Here is a 19,287-nt window from a genome sequence, read left to right on the forward strand (position 1 = left end):
TATTAATAGAAAAGTATGTGTTATACATTTACTATATTAAATTCAAAAGCATCATATAATGAATATTGATGTAGAATGTGAGAAAATGTTAAAAGAATATTTAATTATACTAATTGATATTAAAAAGATATTCAAGTATACTAATTTTAAAAGAATATTTAAGTAATTTTAATCACTATTAACGAATATGGATACCCGCGGATATGGATACCATCAAATCCGTACCCGTAAGTAAACGGGTAACTAAATATCTATTTATAATACCCGTGGATACCCGTTAAGCTATCTAACCCGTGTCCGTGACGGATTTTATCCGCGGATACCCGTGAGTATGGGTTTTTTTGCCATCCCTATCGGTAACATCAAGACTGATCTTTAATTTTTTTTTATTTGAAACATAAATATATAGAAAGTTATAGAGAAATATTAGTTAGTTTGGTATTAAAAAAATTTCTTTTAATTAAATAATGAAATTTTATAAAACTCCGGAAGATCTTGTAAGGAAAACTCAAACTATCAAATGAAGGCAAAGTAGTGACATTTCATTTTTTTTATAAATTTAAACTAGTAATAACTCGTGCATATGCACGGGTTGTGTTCTGTTACGCACATTTGAATACATCATTTACTTTAAATAAAATATTAAAAAAGAAAAAATATTTAGATAAATAATTAATTATTTCGTATATAAAAATATTTAGATTAATAATAGATTTTTTCCGTATACTATTTTTTAATCAAAATTATTTGATCTTAAATATCATTTTCCGTATATAAAAATATTTATATCAATAATACTTTTTTTTTTCGTATAAAGACTTCATTTTTGTTTAGGTATTATTTACAAAAATATTTGAATCAATAGTAAATTTCATATATAAAAATATTTAGATCAATAGTAAATTTTTTCCCATATATCATTTTTGAATAAAAAATATTTTTATCATAAATACCATTTTTCGTAAATAATAGATTTTTTTCCGTATACAAATATTATTTTTGTTTAGGTATTATTTACAAAATTATTTGGATCAATATTAAATTTTCGTATATAAAAATATTTAGATCAGTAATAGATTTTTTCTCGTATATCATTTTTGGATCAAAAATATTTGATCATAAATATTATTTCTCATATATAAAAATATTTAGATCAATAATAGATTGTTTTTCATATACAGACTTCATTTTTGATTAGGTATCATTTACAAAAATATTTGGATCAATAGTAAATTTCGTATATAAAAATATTTAGATCAATAGTGGATTTTTTTCCGTATATCATTTTTATATAAAAAATATTTGGGTCATAAGTACCATTTTTCGTAAATAAGAGATTCTTTTCCATATACAAATATTATTTTTGTTTAGGTATCATTTACAAAAATATTTGGATCAATATTAAATTTTCGTATATAAAAATATTTAGATTAATAATAAATTTTTTTGCCTATGTCATTTTTGAATAAATAATATTTAGATCATAAATAATATTTTTTGTATATAAAAATATTTAGATCAATAATAGATTATTTTCCCGTATAAATGTAATACGGTGAACTGACTTTTTATCGATCGAAATGTCGCGGTTAAGCATGAGTCGCCACCGACTTTTATTTTATCCAAACAAATTCAGAAAGGCTAAAAGAAACAGAAAAAAAACCTTTTAAAGAAATCTAAGTTCGGGGGTAATTTATGCAAAGGGAAGGTGTAAGGCACCCTTTGCATCCATGGTTTTCCATGGGCTCTTAATTGCTTTGCTTGCTCGTTTTCAGAAAATGTAGATGAAAGAGGAAAAATGGACTTTAGCTCGTAAATGAGCGTAGCTAACTTTTGAAGAATTTTGAGAAAGAATATAGAAAATAGAGCATGGCAAGGCAATTAGGGGCAATTACCTTAAACTTAGATGATAGGTCTCTTTTTAGCCTTTCAGAATGAAAGGGTCTATCCTTGCCATAAGAGGGCAGGAAGCCTTTCGTTTGGAGGTAGAAGGGTCATCGAATTATCATTCGCTCAAAGACTGACCCATGCCATAAAGAGGCAGGTAGTCTAAGAGGAAGGACCAGAATAGCCTTTTTCGTAGGCAACCAGAAGATACCTCAGCCTTTTTCGTAGGCAACTTTCGAGGGTCGAGGTCATGTTAGTGTATCGAAGGCAGCATCATTAGGGACCATGACCTTTAATCGAGGCAACATGGCTGAGGTATCCTCGTATTCGAGGGACTGACTATTCTGCACAAAATACAAGGCAACAGGCAACAGGCAACAAGGCAACAGAGAGGTTACCCAAAAGTGTGCGTGTGTACCAATCATGTGATTATATTCAAATATATTATCTTGTAAATTTAGTGATTCTATGTTCAATTCAAAAGTTGCACTCCCTAGGATTACTAACCACGCATTTAAATAATATAATCACAACAGATATGGGGGAGGGAAATTGAAACCAGCGGATCCCTTAATAGGGTTTGACACAAGTAATAATAAAAAACAGAAGAATAAAAGGTTAGAGTTTAGGGTTACCAAAAAACGTAGCTTTGGCGGTCGACAAACCCTGGAAAAGGCAAAAAGAATAGGGTGAGTGCATTATCAATTCAGAGTCAATTACAGTTAACCTTAATTAATTAAAAAAATAATGATAAAAGAAGAAGGGTAAAAACACTTAGCTTCGATTGGTGAAGGTTGACGGGAAAAGGTTTGTCTTGAGATTGACTCTGATCGTCTGAGAACGGATAAAAAATATATGGGAAGAAGTAAGTGTAGGAGGAATTCCATTGACAAGGGGAATTAAACCCTAATAAAATAAAAGGTAAATAAATATTTAAATAAGAGAGGTTAGAACTTAGCTTTGCATTTGCCGTGGCGCGTAGTCGGCATGTATCTGAAGATTGCCCTGAAAAGAATACACAAATAAATATTTTTTAGTGTAGGCATCATCCTCGTAAATCCTGATTTTTTGGTATAAGTTACGCTAGTTAATAGAATAAAAACAAATCAATTATTGGTTTTCAACCCAATTAAGTAAATCGGTGAAAATCGAGTTTCGATTAAATTACTAACCCTAATTATATTTTAATCAATTGATAAAAATTAATTAACAATTTAAGCAAATTATTCAAATAAATTAAATTGATTTTAAATAAATAAAATTATAATAATAATAATGAAAGTAAAATAAATATATATTTTTTATTATGTATTAAAAAAATCAGTTAAAAAACAAATGTTGTTTTTCTAAAATGTTTTTAATGAGTAACAAAAAAACAACTCATGTAATAAATAAAAAAAAAACGAAAATAAAAATAAAAATAGAAAAGGAACTCAGCTGGATTCTGTGTGGTGCGGACGTGTGGATGCATGGTGGACTAGCGTCTTGTTAGGCGTTGGATTAGTTTAAGAGATAACCTGATGGTTGGATGATGAAGACGCACTCTAGTCCCTCTCTGCAAGCGCGTATAGGATTCGTAATTGGAAATTTCGTGAAAAAATATTATGAGGCGCGGGATCGAACACACGGCCTTGGCTTCACCAGAACTCGCCTCCACCACTTGAGCTATTTTCCAAGTTTGATTAACATACGCTTTCAAAACATAATATATAATATATGTCCATGGATCCAAGAACGCGCGCCAATTTTGAAATCGTCCAACCACGTGAGGACACGCACTCATCTTCCTCATACAACCGTCGGCTTAGGTTCAGCTCTATACCTACAGACAGGTATCTGTCGCCATAGCTCCTGTAGATAAAAAATAATACAATACGCCATAGAAATTTGTCGCGAACATATAGACGCGTTCGTCCAACATCCATGAACGTGATGGCACCTGCAGTTTCAATCAATTTCACCCAGAAAGAAAAGCCCTCTTTCGAGCTCCTAAACCCTAATAATGGTGATTCGTAGAAAGGCTTATGAAAACTCAATTAAATTTCCAGATTGGATCAGAATAACATCACGAATCAAAATATGCAATTAAAATAGGCAATGGATGCGTAAATCATTGGGATCGATTCAATTTAAAACCAAGTAAATCGTGACTTACAGAGGCTTGTTCTTGATGATATAAGACCTGGTACGGAGTGGTATAGCTTCAGGAATGCCCAGGGAGTATGTTGGAATGGTTAAATCTCCTTGAATTGGACTGCTATCAAGAATTCGATGCTTGAGTTTTTTGGTATTTTTCAAGCTCGGTTAAGGTTCCACTCTCCAGAATTTTCGTCCCAAAAACCCACCCCTAATGCTGAGCCCTATTCTGTACATATATGTGTTGAATTTAGGGTTCTGAAACTTGTTTAAATCTCTACCAAATCAAATATTGATTTTGATTGAGACTTGATTTGTAAATGTTTCTATACTAGTCCAATTTCAATCTTTTTTTCCTAATCACACTTAGCATGAATTTGTTATGAAATAATGCATATTTTGGTGATTGATTATGGTTAAAAAAAGATCAAATGAAATCTTTTTTATTTTCCTTCCATATATTTGATTAAATTGGCTTTTTTAATGAATAAAAATTCATATAAAATCAAATAATCAATAATAATTCGTGGAAATCAGATATGGAGTCTTGGGTAACTTGAGGATCAAGTTTGGGCCATAAAAAGTTGGGCCTCTTTGCAAATAAATTCATTTTGAACCCTTCTCCTTCACATTTTTCTTCTCAAAATTGTCTAACTTTGACAAGGCCTTTCTCTCTCAATTTTTGAGGTATGGAAGTGTTCTAAGACTTTTTAGAAACTTTAGAGAGTCCTCTAACCAGTGTCTTTGGTCTCATATCAAAATTATTTTCCATGCTCATTTTATACTCTTTTGAAAAAAGTGTCTTCTTGTTGACTTTTGAAAGGGATCTCTAATGTTTTAGTCCATATCTCTCAAATGAAGCATTTTTAGACTTGGCATGTGAGAGACAAAATTGTAGAGAATCAAATTTACTTAAAAATGAGCATTGGATGGAAAATTTCTGATGTTCCGTGTGAGAGTTATGGCTGGTCAAAGTTCAGTTGACTTTTCCTAAACAAAACCCTAATTTAAAAACTTTTTGATTTGTTGATTCTTGATTTTTCCTTGATGAACCATGATTAATTCTAGATCAAATGGTGAATGATACTTCAATATGAGAATCTTGACAAAAAAAATCAGGAGTTTTGACTTTACTTTGACCACAGTTGACTTTTTAGGTCAAGTAGTCGACTGTTGATTTTCTGAACAATTGAGTGTCCAATTCTTTGAGATGAGCTTTGATACTTGTCATAGAGATAGTTTGAAATGTATTGAGCCATATGAGATGCTTTGGAGCCATTGATTCACTGATTTTCCTTTGAATAAGTCAAACCCTAGTTTCTGTGCTTTGCTTAGGAGAACGTGTCTAGGAGCTTTGTGCATTGATTTGAACTTGCACATGAGAAATAGTATGGGCAAATTTTGGGGTATGACAATAAAGACTTAATTTTTGTTTAGGATCATTTACAAAAATATTTGGGTCAATAGTAATCTTCGTATATAAAACTATTTAGATCAATAGTAGATTTTTTCCCGTATATCATTTTTAAATAGAAAATAATTCGATCATAAGTACCATTTTTCGTAAATAATAGATATTTTTTCGTATATACATATTATTTTTGTTTAGGTATCATTTACAAAAATATTTGAATCATTGTTAAATTTTCGTATATAAAAATATTTAGATCAATAATAGATTTTTTGAATAATTTTTTTTTTGTATACAATTTTTGAGTAAAAAATATTTGAATTATAAATACCATTTTTCGTTAATAAAAAATATATAAATTAATAATAATTATATTTTTTGGAAGAAAAAAGTGAGAAAGTGATGAAAGAGAAAAAAAATAGAGAATGGAGAGAGATTTGATAAGTTTGATAAAAATATAAAAGTTGTATTATTTTAATTTTATATATATATATATATATATATATATATATATATATATATATATATATATATATATATATATATATATATATGGAATTAAATTATTAAATTTGAATTTAATTAATAAATTCCTTATTTTATTGAAACTAAAACAAGAAACAGTTACATTTTGTTGAAATTACTTTATACTTAAAAATTCTTAATGTTCATCAAAATATACGTTAAGATTTTGTTTAAATTATTGAACTTCTTTTATTAATTCATGTAGTATTATTTGTATATATTACCTAAACTTAAAAAAAGTATACCACCTAAACAAATTATATTAAAAATGTATACCACCTAAACAAATCTTATTAAAAAAGTATACTATTTAAACAATTCATATTAATAAAGTATACTACCTAAGCAAATCATACTAATTTGGAGTTGCAATAAAAGAGTTAAGGTCACCTATTAAGCCAAAACAACGGATTAAGACCCTTTTTTGGAGAAGAGGGGAGATGAGACTTTTGAAAATGAAATTTTAAAAAAATATAGAAAAATATTTAATTTAAAAAAAATATAGAAAAATATTTAATTTAAAAAAAATGATTTTATTTAGAATAATAAAACAGTCATTATCACCTAAATTTTTAATTTTCAAAATATTATAACAACCTAATAGATATTTGAAAAATTTATGAATGTCTTCCAAAACCCTCATTCAATACAATTTTTGAGTTCCCTATTTTATGGGGGGTTTTTGGTGTTATGAATAAAATCAAACCCTTCAAAAATCTCATACCAAAAATCTTTTTATTCTTTTCACCCAATTATTCCTATTTTCCAAAATTTCTCCTCCAAATTCGTAAACAAAGCCTAAGAAAAAAGATTTCAGTATCAATCAACTATTGCAAAAAAAAATTGAGACTCAGGATCATTTTTAGAAATGTCTTTAAAACCCCCCACCGAACAACACCTTAATTTTACATAACAAATACACCAACAAACCGAGAGTTAAATAAAACCCCTTTTCCCTTTAGAAACTTTAGCTTTAGGAAGGTCAAAGAAAGAGAAGAAATCGTTCTCCAAAGCAGTGGCGGAGTCAAAAATTTTAGGGAGTTTAGGGAAAAAATTTACCCCCTCTATTTTGCCTTTGATTTTGTTTAAAAAATTTGTCCTTGATTCTGTCCAAAAATTTCACACCCTATTTTTACTAATTTTGTCTAAAAATTACTAATTTTGTCCCTCGTGTTGTCTAAAAATCGACTATTAGGTGGAAAGTATACAACGAAAAGAGACGAAAAGAGGGGTTGAGCCCAGCGCCCCGGCTTGTTGGAGTGTAGATCCGCCCATGCTCCAAAGAGTCTACTACAATTCTAATATCCACCTCCAACCAATTAAGAACAAAAGACCACAAAGCTTTGACTGCCGGACACAAATAAAATATATACAACATAGATTCTTCTTATTCGAAACAACGAGGAAAATAAACTTTAATCTCTATATGTCTTCTAGATAACTGATGACAAAATCACTATAAGTCTATTAGTGTTGCTATCGAAGTAATAAAAATTAAATTCGTCTCCATAATAATTGCAAGCTTTAAATAAGGAATATTATGCGATGTAAATTAAAACAGTAATTGGGGGATTTTTCAAACTTTTAGTTGAAACGCAAGAGAAGAATTTTATAACAATAGTGAAAAAAGCGGCCAGGTTTTGTTGTCAGAACTCCTTATTTCTACTTGATTGATGAAACGCGCATTAACAGACATGTAGTGAATACAAAGTTACACGATGAATTAACACTACCATTACACCCAATCCCTTGCTGTGTAGTTCACTATCCTAAATGTCAATTTTCCGATCCCTCTTGCCAACTGTATCGTCAGGCTAAGGAACATAGCTCGTTAATCCCTAACTTACAATTCCTAATCATATTATCCCTAGTCAATTAGAGAATTCAACAATTAAAGTACGTCAGATAAATAGTCATAGGACTAGTAGTCACTGTTATCAAGATCAATTCGAATGTCCTAACAAACAAAAAGCAATGCCGACAATCATTAACTAAATAATAGCAAAAATTCAAAGAAATTATATTAGCATCATTCGATGTTATCTCTCAAGTCTCAACAATAGGTTCATCATAAAATAAAACAAAACATAAGAGGAATCTAACTACTCATGATGAAATTAATCAATACAAATAGTTGGCGGCAAACGGTTTGGAGAGTCGACGTTTTCGGGTTTGCTGTTGAGTTCAGCGAGTTTTTGAACAATTTTGAGTTCAGTGACTTTTCGTTACCTTTTTGATAAGTTTAAGAGTCAAATTTGTTATGTGAGAGCTTGTTAGAGTTGTTATGGAGTTGTCAGAATTTTTTTGAGCAGTTTAGAGTTATATTTTTGTTTATTTAGAGTTCTTTGACTTATTTAGAGTTGGAGTTGAAGGTATTTGAATCTTTAGAATTTTTCGAGGCCAATATTATTATTTGTTTCATGCAGTCAAAATAAAAGAGTTATGAGTTGAGTTGCTAGAGTTAAAATTTGACTAACTATTTATGCTTAAAGTTGTTTTGTTATGCATGTGAATAATTGTTTATTACTAAATTGATGTCTTAGATGAGTTAATAATTTTGCTTTGTTGATGAGTATTTGTGAATAATAATATAATTATTGAGTTGTAATTATATGATATGTTTTTTTTTGACAATAATTATATGATATGTTAAGTTAAGTAATTTAGAGAGAAATTATAGTATTGGCTTTACATCGGTAAAATTTTGTTGGTTCAGAGATGAATATTGTTGAGTATGAGATATTTATTGTTGAATATGAGTTGAGATGTTAATTATTGTTTCAATACGCGTTATGAAATGTTATTACTATGATTCATGCATTCATGTATATCAGAGAGGTAAACGAGACGAGGAACCAATGGCAGTCTTAGGTTCACTGAGGAACACGGTTCAGAAAGAGACCATAGACGTGGATAGTTTAATAAAATAACTGTGACATCCGAAAACTTGGTACCATATGCATTTTGGAGGAGGATTATATAGCATATTATACTTGCATTGTAATTGTTTGTGGGTGTGAATTAATATGTGTTTGATGTTGATGTTATGTTAAAATTATCCTTGCTGTTTAATATACTATTAACATTTGTGAAGTTATTCTCAACCTTGTCTTTATTTGTAATGTTATGTACTCTTCTAAAGTACAAATAATCAGGTAAAGGAGTATATGCTATATAAGTTGGAAGATGGCATTGAGGCGTCTTCGTTTATTTACCTTTTCCGCATTATTTAGTTTTATCTTGGTGCTCTTTGAGTTTGAGACGCTTTTATCTTTTTGAGTTGATGTTTGGATTATTTAATTAATTTAGCATTTTATTTTTTGAGACAATTTGAAGTATGTTCATAGTTGAGTTTATGATATTATCTTATGTTATCCAGGTAATTTTTTCCAAAATCTAATTTTTTGGGTAATTTTTTTTTAAAGTTGGTTATTTGCATTTATATATATATATATATATATATATATATATATATATATATATATATATATATATATATATATATATATATATATATATATATATATATATATATATATATATATATATATATATATATATATATATATATATATATGCCATGTATGTCTTTCTCATGCTATATATGTGATTAAAACTCCACGAACTTCCTTTTATCAGCATGTATGATGACCAGCATGTAGATCTCTCAGCATACTTCTCCAAAGCAGGATCTCCACTTGCAACCTTATAAGAGATGGTAACAAATCATTCGTTTTACCATCTCAAAAAGATTTTAATCGTCCATTTTATTTAGTAAGTTGTTGTTAAAAAATATCACATTTATTGAATATGATCTATTTTTGCAGTTATACTATAATCAATAGTTGTAAACAAAAAAAACAAAAAAAAGTAGATAACGTAAATAAGAAATAAATAAATTTATAGTAAATATATTTTATTTTAAAAACAAAATTACATAATTAGAAAATAAATAAATTTATAGTAAATATATTTTTATTACTTTAAAAACAAAATTATGCAAATAGGAAATAAATTTATAGTAAATATATTTTTATTACTTTAAAAACAAAATTTTTTAAATACAAAATTATGTAAATAGGAAATAAATAAATTTATATTACCTCCTTTGTATTATAAAAGTTTTTAAAGGTTATTTCACCCTTATCATACTTCATACTAAATTATAATTCTAAAAGTTCTTCTCACCAAAATTTCCCGCCAAAATCATATCATACTAAATTATAATTCTAAAAGTTCTTCTCACCAAAATTTCCCGCCAAAATCTTTAATAAATATTAAATTAATTAATAAAATAAAAAAAGTAAATATTACTTATTAATAAATAATAAATCAATAAAAAAACTCCATTTACTCATTTATTAAATTTTTGAGCGATAAATGTTAGAAGATTAATTGAAATAAATATTATCTTGGATAGAATATTTTAAAGTTTTAGTCTCTTAAATAATGTTAAATTCATTATTATGATATATTTCTTTTTTTATTCTTATTTATCTTTAGTCTTAATTGTATTGATGTTTTTTAATTTTTATTATGTGTTTTTTTGTGTATGTACGAACTTTCATGTATGACAATATATATTTTTAAATAAATATAGTGTTGAAGAAGTTGATTTGTGATATATGAATGTTACAAGGTGAATTAATTGAAGTATATATATATATATATATATATATATATATATATATATATATATATATATATATATATATATATATATATATATATATATATATATATATATATATATATATATATATATATATATATATATATATATATATATATATATATATATATATATATATATATATATATATATCATGTGTAGAATTTTCATTTTTTTCTCTTTTACAAATATAGTTATATTTATACTATACTTTTGTTTGATTTTGAGATATTACAATGCAATTTTTGTTGACTCTCTCCATTTACTTTTAAAAAATAGAATTCCTATTGATTTTGAGATAAATAGGTTAATGTGACAAGGTTATGTATGTAGGTAATGTTGATGTTGGTAGGTTGTGAATGGAATGAATCAACAAGATTCAATTCTTCCAAGGTTATTCTTTGATTATATTTATATGTTAGTGTAAACATCATGTTGATAATTTATAAATCAACATTTTTATTATAAATTAATTTTTATAATTTTATTACATTTTCTAAATTTAAAATAGGTGAAATGGTCTATTAAATATCAACTTTATACAATTTTATTATTACTAAAAAATTTATAGCACTAAAATGTGCATGACAACATATAAATAATTTATTATTCTTATATATTAATTTTATATAATTTTTATTATCAATAAAACTTAAATAATCCGAAATCGTGCATAGCACGGGTAGACGGCTAGTTAAAAAATTAATGAATAAAAAAAATAATTGTAACAATTTTACAAAATTGTCTTTAATTGTTATTGATTTCATACTTTATTACTTCAAAAAAAAAATTAATTAAATTAAAATGAAATAAAGTGTGAAGTGCAACTGATTCCAAATAATTTGAAAAAGTGTGACAGTTAGAACAATCTATATAACTAGCCATTGTTTTTGTCATTTCGAATTATCAATCATGGATGAATTCAAAGGACAGGCTCGTCTTCCTAATTTCGCTATTCCAAAACGTTACGACATTAAGCTTAAACCCGACCTCATCCAATGCCGTTTCTCCGGTTCCGTCGCCGTCGATCTCGACATCATCACCGCTACTCATTTCATCGTTCTCAATGCAGCTGAACTCACCGTCGCTAACGACGCCGTTTCCTTCACCAACCGTCATTCCTCTAAGGTACTACTCTTTTTTGTCAACTCTCGATCCCTACTTGAGTTTTTCTGATTTAGGATTGATAAATGTGCATGTAGGTTTTCAAACCTTCAAAAGTTGAATTATTTGAAGATGATGAAATTCTCGTCTTGGAGTTTCCAGAGGAAATACCTATTGGATTGGGTCTATTGTCTATTCAGTTTGATGGAATATTGAATGATAGAATGAAAGGTTTTTACAGAAGGTAACTCTTTTTTCTTTTTAGCTTTTCATTGCTTGATTTCAAAGTTCCACTAACAAGTTGAAAGCAAAATGATTTTCGGGATTGATCATTGAATCGAATTTACATAAGAACTGAACTTAAAAAGTTGGGATTTTACTGGTTTCTAAATTGATTGTTTGATAGTTCTATTGGTTACTATATATCATATGGACATGCTTATATATACGCAGCAAATATGAGCATAACGGTGAGAAGAGGAATATGGCAGTTACACAGTTTGAAGCAGCTGATGCCAGAAGATGCTTTCCTTGTTGGGATGAGCCTGCTTGCAAGGTCCTTTTCCCTTTTTAATTGACCTTTTGTTAAGCACACAACTAGAAAATATTCATGGCTACTGTATCTAATGATGAATGCCTTGAGGTTTGGCCAACTATTCATTGTGTTTAATTAATATTGCAGGCTACTTTCAAGATTACATTGGATGTGCCTTCCGACCTTGTTGCTCTCTCCAACATGCCAGTTGCTGAAGAAAAAATTGATAACAATTTCAAAACTGTTTCATATCAAGAATCACCAATCATGTCAACATATTTGGTTGCTATCGTCGTTGGTTTGTTTGATTACGTGGAAGATCATACTCCCAATGGTAAAGTCATGTTTGCTGCGCATATTTTAGTTATTGCCCTTTTTTTTACTTCTGACTTTCCCTTTTGTTCTTGAATTCGACATCTCTACAGGGGTCAAAGTCCGAGTGTATTGTCAAGTCGGCAAAACAAACCAAGGGAAATTTGCACTTGATGTTGCTGTGAAATCTTTGGGACTTTACAAGGAGTAAGCATTACAATCCTTTTTTTTCCTCTGTCGGGAATTTATCACAAAAATTTCTGGACTTTATTTATTTTCAACTCCATTAATCACCTTTTCGTTGAAAAACATTATTTGGGGTCTCAACTTACAAGGAGTAAGCATTACAATCCTTTTTTTCTCTGTCGGGAATTTATCACAAAAATTTCTGGACTTTATTTATTTTCAACTCCATTAATCACCTTGTCGTGGAAAAACATTATTTGGGGTCTCAACTGACAACTACTGTACTAAAGAAGTGTAACTCTAAAAGAAGAGAAAAAATTGAAACAAAATCTAGTAACAGGAAGATGAGAGATGCCAAGCCACTTAAATACCCCACCAAGCATCCCATACTCCTTGTCTAAGACTTAGGTACCCCAATGATACCCAACCCAAATCCCTATCATACCACCACTCCTAATAGCTAAAGTCCCGGTTGCTGCACTCTACAATACTTTAACTGGCCTTTACGAGTCAGTCCTACTTTAGGTAGCCCTTCCCAAGCTACCAACAATAAGCTCTGATACCAAATGATATGTATCCAAGCATTGGGGGAACCCTCCCTTAAAATCAAGGGTAAAGAGCCAATCAAGCCACTTAAACACTCTGCTAAGCATCTCATACTACTCAACTTGGGTCTTGGACACCCCATAATACCCAAGTCCCTATCGGTTTCCAGGGGCAGCTTTGTTTTCTATCCTCTCATTACAAGTTTATGACACACAACATCCTTTCTTGGTACATTTTCCTTCCAAAAACTAACAGCCCTTATATTAACGGGAAAAATCCTTATTTTGTAGACCTTTATACATCCGTCAAACCTTTTCGTGGTTGTTTATATAAAGTCTTTCTACTTCCATATGACATTTCCATCCTTCATATAATAGGTTTGCACGTGGATAATGTTGGGTTATATATGTTAATTAACTGTGATATTCAACAGTTACTTCGACACTCCTTACACCTTGCCAAAATTGGATATGATTGCAATACCTGATTTTGCTGCTGGAGCCATGGAGAATTATGGTTTGGTTACATACCGGGAGAATGCTTTACTCTACGATGATCGGCATTCTGCTGCCGCTAACAAACAGTCGGTAATTTTCTTTTCAAAAAACTGTTTTTGTCTCGGTGACTTAATTTCCCCAATTTCAAATTTAAATCCAGTCATTTTTATTAATATCCGAAGGATAGAAAATATTTCTTACATTCTTTGGTTGCTCTTAAGGTTGCAATTACCGTAGCTCATGAACTAGCACATCAATGGTTTGGCAATCTTGTTACAATGGAGTGGTGGACCCATTTATGGCTGAATGAGGGTTTTGCAACTTGGGTAAGTTTTGTTACTCACATCATATTGTTACCGTTACAGAGTCTTGTTATTCTTGATGCTTTTTAATTTTTATATTTCATCTATAACCAACTAGCAGTTTTCTTTTGCTCTTGCGTCGTCTTCTTTTGGTGTGGTCAGGTGAGTTATTTAGCAGTTGATGGCTTGTTTCCTGAGTGGAAAATATGGTCTCAATTTCTTGATGAATCTGAGGGGGGTCTTAGACTGGATGGGCTTGCCGGATCCCACCCAATTGAGGTAATGTTTAGTCTCAATTTTTCATGGGTTCTGTCTGCCCCTAATAAGGGATTTGACTTACTTTATAAGTATCTGATCTGGAATTTCACGCAGATTAATTTTGCTTGCAATGTATTATATACCATTGATTATGGTATTAATTTTATATATATTGAATTAAAGGAAATAAGCAAATTGAAAGTTAATTATATTGTCTGTCTATTTTAATCTTCGCAAACTATTTTTGCAGGTGGAGATAAACCATGCTAGCGAGATTGATGAGATATTTGATGCAATAAGCTATAGCAAAGGTGCATCTGTTATTAGGATGCTGCAAAGCTATCTTGGTGCTGAAAGCTTTCAGGTTGATACTTGGCCTTCTTACCACTTACATATAAAACTTTATTTTCAATGCCAAATTTTATGGAATGAGAACCCACAGTGAACTGCTCACATAGGGATGATAAATTATAATCGCTTTGTTCTTTTTAGTTGTTTTAAGGGTTTTTTACACATGCCAAGCAAATCAATAAATTTTGTTCCTTTTCTACAAAAGCGACATTTAGAAAGGAATGGGAGTATATCTATTCACAGCATAAGTAAAACATTGTTGCCAGATTTTAGATTTTTCACTTTGAATGGAGTGGGTTGACTAGGTAGGTTGCACAGAATAGTTGGCAGTGCATATTTTATATATTCAATGATTCATATGTAGATGTACTAGAATTTGCGTATAGTATTAAATTATGCTAAAACTAGGATATGGCCAAGCCAAGTTATATATCGCACTTTTTGTGATTAAATTCCACACATTGCTTTTTTTACATAATCAGAGGTCACTAGCTTCATATATAAAGAAGCACGCTTATTCAAATGCTAAGACTGAGGACTTATGGGCTGCACTTGAGGAAGGATCTGGTGAACCTGTGAATAAGTTAATGACCACATGGACTAAGCAACAAGGATATCCTGTTGTATCTGTTAAAGTCAATAATCAGAATTTGGAGTTTGATCAGGTACCATTGCATCCAACCTTTTCATAAGTTCCTTTTTGTGATTATTTTTAAGAGAGAAAACCCTTTATGTTTTTTGTAACTTGAGAGCCTTGTATCTTTATTGGCAGTCACAATTCTTGTCAAGTGGTGCTCAAGGGGAAGGCCTATGGATTGTTCCAATAACACTATGCTTTGGCTCATATGACGTCCGCAAAAATTTCCTCTTCCAAACAAAATCTGAAACGCGTGACGTTAAAGAGTTACTTGGTTCCCCCATTGCCGAAGACGGCAAATCTTGGATTAAACTTAATGTGGAGCAGGCTGGTTTCTACAGGGTGAAATATGATGAGTTGCTTGCTGCTAAACTTAGATATGCAATAGAGAAAAAATTATTGTCTCCATCAGACCGGTTTGGTATATTAGATAATCTCTTGCCAATTTAGTTCCAACGGTAGAAGAGGAAAATACTGATAACTTGTGAGTTACTACTTTGACAGGAGTTTTGGATGATACATTTGCACTTTGTATGGCTCGCAAAGAATCATTGACCTCCTTGCTTAACTTGATGGCAGCTTATAGGGAGGAAGACGATTATACTGTGCTCTCTAACCTGATATCTGTAATGCTATCTTCCCAATATTGCGATAGTTAATAGGTTATTTATTGGATCTAATTTCAATTCTCTTGTTTTATAGATAAGTCAAAAAGTTCAACGTATTGCAGCTGATGCAGTTCCGGACTTACTAGATTATTTCAAACAGTTTTCCATTAACCTTCTTCAGTACTCTGCAGAGTAAGTTGGTTTTTATTGCAGTTAATGATTTTTTTAGGAATAAGAGTATTTCTGCTACAACATTCCTGTTTATATTGCTTTGCAGGAGGCTTGGTTGGGATCCTAAACCAGGAGAAACTCATGATGATGCGTTGTTGAGAGGAGAAATTTTGACTTCCCTTGCTGAATTTGGACATGATCTGACACTGGATGAAGCAAGCAAGCGATTCCAGGCTTTCTTAAAAGACAGAAATACTCCGCTTCTTCCTCCTGATATAAGAAAGGTTCGCTGTTCGCTGCAGCATCATTTGAAATTTTGAACGCGTGAGATCTTCTTATGTATTATTCTTTTGATGACTTTTTTTAATGTTGGCAGACAGTTTATGTGGCTGTAATGAGACGGACAACCAAATCTAATCGGTCGGGTTATGAATCACTTCTGGAAGTATACAGAGAAACTGACTTAAGTCAGGAGAAAACACGTATTTTGGGTAAAGATATATCTTCAGTGAGTGCATAACATGGTATTTCTTGGTCTAGATACTAATATTTGCAATGCTTGTAGGCTCACTGTCTTCTTCATCTGATCCAGACCTAATTCTTGAAGCTCTTAACTTTATGTTATCTTCGGAGGTATGTAATTTTAAGATATTATTTGAACTCATAATACATAATCATGTTCAAAAGATGTCATATTATCATTATTAGTTTGGAAATTGATATGTGTTCACGAGTGTACAAGGTTCGGAGTCAGGATGCTATTTATGGACTCCGTGTCAGTCGGGAAGGAAGAGATGTGGCTTGGTCATGGCTTAAGGTATAATTAACAAATCACAGTACTGCAGTAGTCATTTGGAGTGTGAAAAACCTTGAATAGAAATGAAGTGTACTGCATATTTTGGTTTAATTTTCTCGCTGTTAAATTCCTTTTAAGGTTTAGGAATTGATCATTTGAAAAAGTTTAATTTCGTTGTTGCTATTATGAGAAAACTTGATCATAGAACTAGAGTATAAATACCTCCTTAAGTCCTTTGCCAAGATTTCTTTACATCTGTCATAGTTTATCTCTAAATTTGATATGATTTACTCTGCGCTTTGATATTGAAGAGAAAAATTTGATGGAGATTATGATGTTTGCTTTCTGTTAACTGCACTTCCTTTTTATATTCATGTCCTTACTGTTCTTTATTTTTGTACAGGAAAATTGGGACAACATCTCAAAAATTTATGGTTCTGGATCTTTATTAACTCATTATGTCAGTGCAATTGTCTCACCGGTCTGTCTTCTGCCCTTTCGCTATGCTTTTTCCAATGTTTTTCTTAGCAAGCTTGACATCCCGTAATTCTGGTGTTGCATTATAGTAATAGAATGCTCAATAATAATTCCATTTCTTTTCTGTTTTCTGTTGGTGTAGTTTGCTTCCCTTGAGAAGGCGAAGGAAGTGGAGGAATTCTTTGATAGCCATCCTATGCCCGCCATTGTTAGAACTTTAAAGCAGAGCCTCGAGCGAGTTAATATAAATGCTAATTGGGTTCAGAGTGTTCAGAATGAAAAGGGTCTTGCTGATGTTATAAAGGAGTTGGCTTACAGGAAATACTAGCCCCTGTTTACCCTTGTTTGAATATAGTTTCACTTAATAATAATGGCTGTAACCTTGTGACTTTCCTTTCTACACGATGTGATTTTTGGAGACATGCCGTGTCTTTCAAAGGCCCGGAAACTAAATAAATAATAATAGTTGAATATCTTTTGAACATGATACGATAGTCTGTTTAAGGTGGACCATTTTCTGAATAATGCATTTATAATAACCGTGAGATTTATAGTAATCTAGTGAGAACGGTAATGATTGATAATGCTAAGATTTCTTGTATTTCAAATAATGCTTGTTACTCTTCAAATTAAAGAGAATGGCAAGGGCACTCACAACACCCACTTTCACGTCTGTATTTATTTTGCGTTTCTATTTTGTCAAAATTTCAGAATCAATATGCTAAAAATGCTATCAAATCCACAGCTCATTCACCAAAAATGTCATGTTCATAGATCAGCATTATTGTGGCCAAGAATGGTCCTACTAGTGTGTACTAATATCATCTGGATCTGCGAGTCATGCTTATGGAAATGAGATAAAATTCTAGGTGTTTCGTTGAATTTTTCTCTTGTATGTTTCAATCATTTATTTCTAGAATGGAAAATAAGTCAAATCTGTATTATGAGTATCTTTATTATTTGATGCAGCAATAAAGTAGCTGAGTTTAATGACAAGTCTTGGCAAGTCTGTTCATTAGTCATTTTCATCCACTTTTATTCCATTGCAAAACATGAAACAATGACACTGATGTGGTGTTTGTTGAAATACATATGTGAGATAAATGTTGTTGATTTTGTTTTGTTTTATGCATGAGAGGTTCGGAAACTGAGGCAGAAGCAAAGACTAGTGGATGAATTCTTGGAGAATTCTTTTGTTTTGTAAAATACAGAGAAGAAGAAATTATGAACCTCTATCAGCTGAATCTGATAGAATTTGAGTTAAGCTTGGAGGGACAATGAAAGAATTTGAGTTTGAAAAAGTTTTTTTTATCAAGAAACAACTCAAGTTAGTATCAAATCCATTTTGTTGTGTTACCTAATTTTAGTACCAAATTTTACTCTTTTAAATCAATGTAATGGAATATCAATGTAATGGAATAGAGAGAGAACTAAAGTAAAAATCAATGTAATGGAATAGGAAATATATAAATTTATAATAAAATATTTTATTACTTTAAAAATAAATTTAATTAAATTTAAATGATTTTTTTTTAATATATGTGGTATCCAACCAGATAGATCGACTAATCCACATAGAGAGTTTTTACCCCGCACAGCCCTTGAGGGTTTCGGATTTTTTTTCGGTCTCGGGTACCATAGAATTCAAGACCCCAAGGGGAGCAAACCCTTGGGACCCGAGCTCTAAGTGCAAGAGTTAGAACAATCTATATAACTAGCCATTGTGTTCAAATTATATCTAACAAATTTATTCATGCATTCAAAGATGGATCAATTCAAACGACAACCATGTCTATCCAAATTCGTTGTTCCAAAACTAACAGCATTAGGCTTAAACATGACCTCATCCAATGTAGTGTCACTGGTTTCATCACCA

General features: G+C 30.6%; 1 protein-coding gene across 1 annotated transcript; it reads left to right on the top strand.

Moving 5' to 3' along the window:
• The first annotated feature begins 11,481 nt into the window (after positions 1-11,481).
• Positions 11,482-17,895, top strand: LOC131660763 (aminopeptidase M1-like). Its single transcript, XM_058930077.1, has 19 exons — positions 11,482-11,759; positions 11,834-11,979; positions 12,189-12,291; positions 12,418-12,604; positions 12,696-12,789; positions 13,748-13,901; positions 14,033-14,137; positions 14,276-14,392; positions 14,622-14,735; positions 15,205-15,387; positions 15,495-15,780; positions 15,864-15,985; positions 16,062-16,159; positions 16,245-16,422; positions 16,515-16,629; positions 16,704-16,771; positions 16,881-16,955; positions 17,338-17,415; positions 17,554-17,895. The coding sequence occupies exons 1-19, from the start codon at positions 11,544-11,546 to the stop codon at positions 17,737-17,739; spliced, it is 2,625 nt and encodes an 874-aa protein (XP_058786060.1). The 5' UTR covers positions 11,482-11,543; the 3' UTR covers positions 17,740-17,895.
• The last annotated feature ends 1,392 nt before the right edge of the window (positions 17,896-19,287 follow it).

This window comes from Vicia villosa, linkage group LG3 (genome assembly GCF_029867415.1).
Source record: "Vicia villosa cultivar HV-30 ecotype Madison, WI linkage group LG3, Vvil1.0, whole genome shotgun sequence".
In the NCBI taxonomy this organism is placed as follows: Eukaryota; Viridiplantae; Streptophyta; class Magnoliopsida; order Fabales; family Fabaceae; genus Vicia; species Vicia villosa.

What these genes read in the sequence shown, in the direction of transcription:
- LOC131660763 (XM_058930077.1), top strand. Translation starts at nt 11,544, where the DNA reads ATGGATGAATTCAAAGGACAGGCTCGTCTTCCTAATTTCGCTATTCCA. An exon ending in CCGGATCCCACCCAATTGAG is followed by an intron (nt 14,393 to 14,621) that starts GTAATGTTTAGT and finishes CTATTTTTGCAG; the next exon opens with GTGGAGATAAACCATGCTAG. An exon ending in AGAATTTGGAGTTTGATCAG is followed by an intron (nt 15,388 to 15,494) that starts GTACCATTGCAT and finishes CTTTATTGGCAG; the next exon opens with TCACAATTCTTGTCAAGTGG.